This window comes from Plasmodium inui (assembly GCF_000524495.1).
Source record: "Plasmodium inui San Antonio 1 unplaced genomic scaffold supercont1.2, whole genome shotgun sequence".
NCBI classification, from domain to species: domain Eukaryota; phylum Apicomplexa; class Aconoidasida; order Haemosporida; family Plasmodiidae; genus Plasmodium; species Plasmodium inui.
The window spans coordinates 413,774-422,727 of NW_008481836.1; the positions used below are offsets into that span (position 1 = coordinate 413,774).

Here is an 8,954-nt window from a genome sequence, read left to right on the forward strand (position 1 = left end):
ATGTTGAACCCTTTCACAACATCCAGAGTTTCCCCTTTTGTAGATCAAATATTTATGAATCGGTTCAGCTGAAGATGCGTCGTTGCGTATCTGAGGAGGACAAATGGGTCGCCTCGGAGTGCGCTACTGGGGGGAAAGCCACAAAAATGTGAATACGTACATAAAAACATAGCCCTATCGTATGCATGTCGTATGCATATGTATACTGTGCATATATATATAAGTATCCATATTAACGGTATATCCTTCCTTTTATGTACCCCCCACCCACGACCGTAGCGCACCGCCGCATAATATGGGGCAATCCCTTTCTCGCATCAGCCATATACATGTGTATGCCGAGGGGCCGTGACGCCTTTTTTTCGTTCCCCTCACAATGTCGAACCAAATCCGGTGTTTATATATATATGCATAACGTTACAGGAATAGTGTCATTTTTTTTTTTCATTTTTTTTCGTTTTTTCTTTCCTTTTTTTTTTTCTCCCTATCACATTGTAATTTTTTTTTTTTTCCTTCCAGTAAAATAATTTTCTTAGCAGAAACGCATCCGCGTTCATTTTGTCGTTGAGAATGAATTGAACGCATGAGCATCGCAAAGTGGAAGGGGCGAATCGGAGGAAATGAAACAAAACCGCAAACCCGAAGAAGCAAAAAAAAACAAGCAGCCAAACGAAGAAGCTGCAAAACGAACAAGAAGCCAAAAAAAGAGATAGCCAGAAAATCAACCATTCGACCAGTTAACCAATCAAAACAATCAAAACAACGAAGGCGAACACAACAAACCCAACTGAGCCAAGTGAAATGAAACTCTGCAAAAGGCTCTCTGCATCCCCGTTGGCTCTTAAAAATACTCGTGCCCCATTTCGAGAGCGCCCCAAAAAAAAATGCATTCACATAAGTAGCTCCGCGTGAAGAACACTTTTCAGTGGGCTGCCTCATGTTGACGCGGCATGCTTATTAATGTGCGCATGTTGGAAGTCGATACACGAGCACATGTTACAGGCGTATGTACTCATTTGTACATATCAGCCTGCATATTCCCCTGCGGGCGAGGGCGAACCTAGAACTCAGCGACCGCTGCGTAACGTTACAGCGAGGCCACACTTAATGCGAAAACTGCAAGCCGCGCTGTAGCAATACATTTTTGCCATTTTGCCACTTCCATTTTCCACCGTGAGTCGTGCTGCTTGCGCTCACCCGCGTTAGCACCTGCCAATTCATCCACAACGCACGTGCGCCGCTTGCGTACGGAACAATTATCCCCCATTGGCGCAGGTGGGACGCAAGTGTTGTGTAGCTAAGTGGGACTGACAACAAAAGCCAGAGACGAAATCCCACAAAAGGGGGAAAAAAGAAAAAAAAAAAAAGAAACGCACAAAATAAGGCACGTTATGCATGACGAGCAAGGTTGTATGATAAATCCCCCCCGTCTAAACAGCTGTACCGTTGTACCGTTTTTGTGCTGCACATTTGGCAGATAGGAGCAGTGCACAGTGGTTACTTCCCTGAGGGGCGAATGCCATCGAGCAAAACTAACTGCGTATTTCCAGCAAGCACAAGGGTAAACAGAGTAGGATAAATATATGCATACATAGATACCTAAGCACTTGCATAATTTTTTCCCCATGGTTCCACCTCGCTGACCATTTTGACCGGCGCAGACAAAAGGAAGGTTCATCTGAGATCACGAAACATCCCCATTGAAGCGAAAGGTGTTGCTCGATTTGCAAGCCGGAGCTACCCATCGCTGACGCCTATCTAGCAGCGCACTGGTTGGCTTCTTCGCGCGGGGCTCCAGAAAGGGGGAAGTTCCGAATCTGTCGAAAGGGGAAGGTGCCCGAGCGATCGAAAGGGGGCGCGAGGGGAATTCTAGCCCCGGGTAGACGCACCAAGATAGAAACATCGCCACATCCACGCCGCTACACCATGGACGAACTGGAGGTGGCGATTCTGTGCCTCTACGGAAATGAGTGCGCCCAGATCAGCAAAGGCGAGGCACAAAAGTACTGCGAGAATTTTCAGAACAGCACGGACAGCTGGAAGTACTGCATTGCCAAGTTTGTAGACAGCAAAAGGTTAGAGGTGAAGTTCTTTTGCATCCATGTAATCATAGAGAAGCTGAAGGATCTGAAGGGAGAAGACCTCCTGTATGTAAAAGATTCCCTGTACAATTATATGCAGACGAAATACACAACGGCCAATGACGACCCCTGTGTGGTGAACAAGATTATCCAGCTGTACATCTCCTTGATAGAATTTCTTTACCCAAACAATATGAATGATGGGTTCAAATTCCTGATAAATCTGATCATGGTGAATAACGACATGAATGTAAAAAATTTGTATATCAATTTTTTCCTCAAATTAATGAATATGATAGATGTAGAATATATAGACAACGTGTATTCTAAAAAAGGGGTTCAGCTAGCCACCAGTTTGAAAGAAGCAATTAAAAATAACGATCTGCCAATCATTATCGAATGTTTGTATTTTATAATGAGTACAAACATGGAAGAGATTAGTGCACTTAGCATCTTTACCCTCTCTAAGTATGTCACCTGGATCGACATCAACTACGTGGTCAATGATAAAATACTCGCCTCCATTTATCAGTGCATTAATGGGCAAAATAACTCCATGACAGAGGCGAGCTTCTCCTTCTTAACCGCACTGGTACGTAAAGGAATGAATCCAGTCAACAAAATTCAATTCCTTGAAAATATAAACCTCATTTATGTGCTGCAAAATATTCCCAAAATTCTGGACATATCCTACGAGATGAACAAAAAGATTATGCTAAAGAAAGGAGAGCTGATAAACTACCTCTGTCTCGAGTTGGTAGAATCGATTTACGAGATTAATAAAATGAAGGACTATCCGATGAACTGCGCAAAGTACAACCAGATATGTGACAAGGGAACCGAGATGCTGTTTCTGATTTTACCTCACGCTTTGGACATATACGCGATTGATAACTTTTTCGTAGCCAGCACGGTAGAGAAATTCTTCAGTCTACTCTTCACCAAATTTAAGACCGTAATGGGGTCATCCTCCCCTGGGGAAGGGATTAACACCCAACAGGGAAGTCTTACCGCTTCGCCAAATGCGTATAAAATCCCACAGGCCAAAATGAATCTCTTTATTAATACCCTGATATGCAGCACGGTGAACAAATTTCAGTTCCCACCCTACATTGAAGAATTCTACGATGAGGAGGACGAAGATTTTATTGCCTTCAACACCTTTCGAGAGAACATCGAAAAACTCTTCCAGAGATTAATCCTCTTTAATAAGCTGAAAGCCATCGAAATTATTAAGAATGCGATTATTTACTTGAATGAAAATTTCGAAAATTTGAAGTGGAATACCATAGAGTCAACTCTTTACGCCTTCTACATCACCACGTCTATCTATAGTGACTACAAAGGGAGCACCGTGCAGGGGGGAGGAACTACACCCAGGGATCCCACCTCCAGTGCACTGTCCAGCACGTGTCTAAGCAAAACACCCACAGGAACGGGACACGCCAATGCGAGTGGCAATCCCTCCAAAGAGGTACAAGACATGCACAATGGGGAGTATAATAACTTACTCTTTGGCTGCCTCGCGGAGTTACTGAAAAATCGAAAAATTCTCAACTGCAGTAATAGCCTTATAAACATAAACCTGATGGAGATTTTCCAAAGGCTGAACCTTTTTTTCATCAAAAATCCAGAGTACGTAGAATACTCTCTTCATGTCTTTATTACAAATGGGATCAGATGCAGCAACAATAAGGTGGTAAAAAAGTCGGTACATATTTTTAAAAAATTCCTCAAAGTGAATTCTGTGGTAATATGCAACTATATGAAGGAAATTCTGCAGATGCTGGAGAGCTTTCTTGAAATCCCATGTGTTTATCAGCGGGTTGGTACCAAAAATGGAGCAGCCACCAATAATGCCAGGAATGCTTCCCTATCGGACATGCTTTCCCTTGACCAAGACTCCATAAAATCTGTCTACAAATATATCTACGCGGATGTGAATTACACCCATGAAGATCAGAACGACATTTATGAAATCGCAGGGTTGCTCCTACTGCACTATGATTATAGTCGAGCTAAGAGGCCCGCTAAAGGCGATTCAAACGACCTGATTCACCTTTCGGAACCGCAACGAATGCAAGGAATGCAAAGCGGAAGAGGCAGCCACGCCAACGTAAGCTTTAACCGAATGGGCAGTACCAACAGTGGCAGTGGAGGAGACGCAAAAAATTTAAACAGCACGACCTCCATGCAGAGCATCTCCATCGATCTGAACACGAGAAATGAAAGAATCAATGAAGAACTGATCCCAAATTATAAAGATAGGATCTTCTTTTTCAAGGGAATCTTAAATAAGCTACTGGAAAATCTAGCCAACATAAAAAATGTCTACATAAATTCGTCCAAGTCACAGCATGAGATCCTATGTCTAAGTTTCACCTGCAGTGTCGTCATCAGATGTATCGGTGCATTATGCAAAAATGTGAATATCAACATGACGGATGAGTTGATAAACGATCTAGACAACACGTTAGGGATTATCATCAGTGAAGCGTTAGAATTGTTTTACAAAAATTATATCGTTAGGGATTCTGTCCTCTACACGTATCGAATTTTATCTAACCTGTTTAAGGAACTGTCTCTCAATTACACCATAAAGATTCTTCCCTACTTTTACAACATATCATACAGTATGATCATGACCAAACTGCAGAAGGGTAGTACCCCTGGGGGAAGTACTTCTGGCGGTGCCATAGGAACATCACAAGGAGCTCTAGTGAGTCAAAATCAAAACCCATTACTCTCTTTCAGCATGATGACGCCATCATCACATCCAACTGCTGCAGCTGTTGCAGCGGGGTCGTCAGGTGAACCCTCAACTTGCTTCGCCGACTCGCAGGAAGAACTAAAATATCTATTTAGTGAACTTAACGAATTGGGCGTACTAGTGTGCCACCTCATATCGACGTATAAGGAAAAATCCTACGAGACGTTTATTAAGCCCTACATACAGAACATTACTCAGATTCATCTGAATATCTGGAAGTGCATAATTGTCCAGTCGCTGGAAATGCAAAGGGAACAGAACTCTGTCCTATCGCCACTCCTCATCATATTGTACAATATATCTTTAAACATCCCATCAGCAATTCATAATTTTGTTTCCCTCGATTTGATTGCCCTAACACATAAAGAATTTTGCCAGGCCTTTTCGAATGAAGAAATGGTCAAGGCAAAATGTCCAGATGCGATTACTAGCATTTTGCTTGTCTCTCTAAATTATGGCAACACCTGCGATTTGAATATCTGCCTCTATGCAGCACAGACCATTTCCAACATGCTGAATAATGCCACTTTTTTGCAGAATGCGCACGAGGTATGCTGCCAGTAAAGGGGTTGAATCTGCCTTCACCAAGTTTCCTCTCCGTTTGCTCACCCCATTGTGCGATTGTACTTACCCCATGCTGTACTTTTCCCTTCCCCCCCCGCAGGTACTGAGTAAATACCCCCTCGTCCAAATCATCGACACCCTGTGTGTAACGCTCAAGTCCCTTGATTATTCGGATCCTAAGAATAAGAGGGTTATACAGGCATGCAAACATTTCCTCCGCCGCCCGCGCGGCGACCCTTAGAAACGCGCAGCAGCGCGGCAAATTTGAATATCTGCAAGTGTCGCCACGCATGTGCAGAGTTACCCGATTGCACACTTACGCCTTTGTCCTCCTACACGATTGCCCTCTTACCCGAGTGCACCCCTCCACTCACGCCCCCCCCACTTCCCCTTCCCCATTACAGATAATCCAAGAGGTGATGAACATCTTCCGACTCTTCTGCGGCTTTAAAGTGAACGCCAACTGTCTGCCCAACAAAATTCTGGAGAGCGCTCAAATCTGTTTGCAGAATTCGCTACTTTCAGTCTTCAAGAATAACCGAAACGACATCGGCGTATTGTTACAGGTAAGCGCGACCAGCCACAGTTCAGCAGCGGAAACGTGCGCATTGCCACGTTCGCGCAAGTGACACGGTCTATGCGTATAGTACATACATATAGCACATAGTTATAGCCGTGTTATTTTCTTTCTTTTTTTTTTTCCTTTTTTAACCCTCCCGCAGGCCGTCAACGCGAATAATCAGCAGCAGTTCAGACAAATTTTGTCAAATTTTGTTGCGTAGGAAAGGAGAGGAAGCAGGGCAAGCAGCTACATAGCGGCCACGCAGCCGTGACATATCGGTAACACAGCAGCGACGTAGCGATCACACAGAAGCAGCATACAATCATAGAAAAGCGTATCGCAGAGAAATAAACAACGCTGCCTCTGCGCAGCCGTAAAGGAACACCCTCAACAAACCAAAAAAAAAAAATTGCGAAGCTTCCGAGTTTGCAAATAAAACCCGAGTGTAATTTTTCCACACTGTCGCATGAACTGTTCATGTAGAAAAATTTACGAAATTAAAAAAAAAAACAAAAAAGGAAAAAGTGAAAAAGTGAAAACTCATTTATGTATATTTTCACACCTGTTTGTTGCATAAATTAGACGTTTCTGCTAACTTATCAAATTCTGTATATATGTATAATGCTTCCCCACGTCTATGTCTATGCCACCCTTACGACAATTTTTTCCCCCATTTCTTTTACCCTCTTTTTTACCTTCTTTTTTCATTTGCCCCTTTTATGCATCCGAATTGTTTATCCTCGTCATGTAACGAAGTAAGGGTTACTCAAAACTGCGTCAATTTTTAACCTTTCATTTGGATTCCTTAAAATAAAAAAAGAAAAAAATTGGTATATTAAAGAGGGCCTCATAAGGGAAAAGAAATCCCAGTCATGCTGATTCCTTACATTATGATCCACCTTTGGTGGTGGAGGGCACCGTGCCAAGACACCCATACACCATATTGCGTGTACAACGACACACAAACCAAGTTTACCATTTCAAAAGGCCATCTACGATGCCAATTAGCTCCCGTTCACTGCAATGGGTATTATGTGATACGTGATTTTAACTCGCTCAAATGACGGTTAGGAAGCAAACTTTCGTAGGAAATGCATGTGGCAAGAAAAACGTGCCATTGGAGTTTCCTTCTTTCTTTGTCTTCCCGTATTGCAGTTCGTCCCCTTCGTGTAAATGCATTTCTCCCCTCTGCAAACTTCTCACATCATGCATTATGACGTAGTGATGTTACAAATTAATTTTGGGGGCGCCTGTTCCCTTTGGCCATTTTAACCTTTCCTCCAAGATGCCTCCCAGGATGGAGCTCCAGGACAGAGGTCGAATGTTCAGTCCGCACAGTTCCTTAATGAGACGATTCTGAGGAAGGGGGAAAGGGCACGGTGAATTGGCGACGCAAAGAAATGGAAAACTTGCCAAGCACAGAAGTGTCTATGTAGCCAAGTTCACGAAGCAGCTGTGGCTGTCAAAGACACAACCGGAAAGACGCCTCTTACATTCCTGTTACTAGTTTGGCCCTTTATACTTTCGTAAAAGCTCCTTGAAAGAGAGAAAAAAAAAAAAAGAAAAATTTTTTAAGCGATTATTTCACTGAGAAAAAATCAATTCTTCGTGACGACTAAATGTCTGTCTCTTTCGCGACGGTGTACATTCGAGGGGATCCCAACACTTCAATTAAATTTATAATTTGTGAACATTCTTCGGATATGCTTTATCGTGAGGAGGCGGAGGGGGGAGGAAGGAAGAAGTGGGTAGGCATGTCACAGGTTTAATTCAAACTGGTAGGAACCATGTCTTATCATTTTTAAAGAAAAAAGAGGCATTTCGAAAATGGGCAACCTTGCCGTTTCGCAACGCCTCAATCGGGCAACTCCTCAATCTCCCTCTTTCGCATGAGTACTAACTCGTCCTTTTTGAACTTCCCGGGGAACAGGGGGCAGAGGTTTATCAGTTCGAAAATTATGCATCCCAGGGCTGAAGAGAAGAAGTGAAATATGAAATAAATAAAGTAGATAAAGAAATAATTTGACTGACGAATGAGAAGAGCAATGCAGACAAACAGCAAAAGGGTCTCATCTCGTAAGACATAATGAGACTGAAGCGCAACTAACACCATAGGTCTACGTCCGTCTGCAAAAAGGGGGGGAAGAAGTGCAACAGGGCGGCGGAGGTTAATCAGTACGGGAATGCACATGGAGTCACTTTCGAGTGCACAGAAAAAGAAATTTCAAAATGGAGAATTCAGGCGAACCGTGTAATACATGGAGCCGCATAGCAGCTCAGGCGCCCGGTACCATCTGGAGCAAATGTAAGGAATGGAGATGATGCTTTCTTCAACTTTTTTTGCAGATCCTTCAGAGTATGGGAAAAAATGGGGGTTATTATATTGGGATCAAAAATGGGGGAAGAGCAGACAAATGTGCTTCTTCTCCTGAGCTTACCCAAATCGCATATTTCCACTTTAAATGGGGATATGCCTGTATCGATCTTTAGGAAGAAGAGAGGGGAGAGGCGGGTTGGAAAAAGAAAGGAGAAGATGTACTGTTGTGTCTGTCTTGATTTTCACCCATTGTTCGTCTGTTCGATTTTTTTTTTTTTTGCCAGCTGCGCAGATCGCTTCTTTGATCCCTTCCTGTGGCGCCATTACCAAAATGTTGTCCGGCTTCAAATCCCTGTGAGCTAAATTGTGCTCGTGTAGGTGCTTGATCCCTTTGCATATTTGGCTGATGAGGTGGCAGTCCAGGGGGAAGCATGTGTGGCCTCAGTTTGGTCAACCACTCGGCTAGCCGTTTCGTCCAGTGATGGAACATCTAACATGTGCCGAAGCGAAGACGTATTCAAGGGGTGGCCTCATTCGATCCTTACTATATTATCATTTTTAAGTCAGACGCAGCAATACGGTCTTTCCTGAGATGAGGGGAAAAAATGAGACCAATTGGATCGTCGTCTTTCCTTTTTGTGCGAAATGTGATTGATCCGG

At 43.3% G+C, this 8,954-nt stretch overlaps 2 protein-coding genes across 2 annotated transcripts in view; one reads left to right on the forward strand and one right to left on the reverse strand.

Moving 5' to 3' along the window:
• Positions 1 to 1,926: 1,926 nt before the first annotated feature.
• C922_00533 (hypothetical protein) lies at positions 1,927 to 6,197 on the forward strand (the record flags this gene model as incomplete). The annotated part of the gene is made up of 4 exons (XM_008816149.1): positions 1,927 to 5,400; positions 5,516 to 5,605; positions 5,820 to 5,981; positions 6,138 to 6,197. The coding sequence occupies 4 exons, from the start codon at positions 1,927 to 1,929 to the stop codon at positions 6,195 to 6,197; spliced, it is 3,786 nt and encodes a 1,261-aa protein (XP_008814371.1).
• Positions 6,198 to 7,204: 1,007 nt separating this feature from the next.
• The window catches only part of C922_00534 (CMGC/GSK protein kinase), a gene marked incomplete at both ends in the record, with an annotated part of 2,528 nt that continues 778 nt past the window's right edge, over positions 7,205 to 8,954 (reverse strand). The window contains 8 exons of the mRNA XM_008816150.1: positions 7,205 to 7,333; positions 7,471 to 7,513; positions 7,642 to 7,683; positions 7,879 to 7,948; positions 8,086 to 8,104; positions 8,226 to 8,326; positions 8,416 to 8,461; positions 8,622 to 8,697. Coding sequence (XP_008814372.1) covers positions 7,205 to 7,333; positions 7,471 to 7,513; positions 7,642 to 7,683; positions 7,879 to 7,948; positions 8,086 to 8,104; positions 8,226 to 8,326; positions 8,416 to 8,461; positions 8,622 to 8,697 — 526 coding nt within the window. The remainder of the gene's footprint in view (positions 7,334 to 7,470; positions 7,514 to 7,641; positions 7,684 to 7,878; positions 7,949 to 8,085; positions 8,105 to 8,225; positions 8,327 to 8,415; positions 8,462 to 8,621; positions 8,698 to 8,954) is intronic.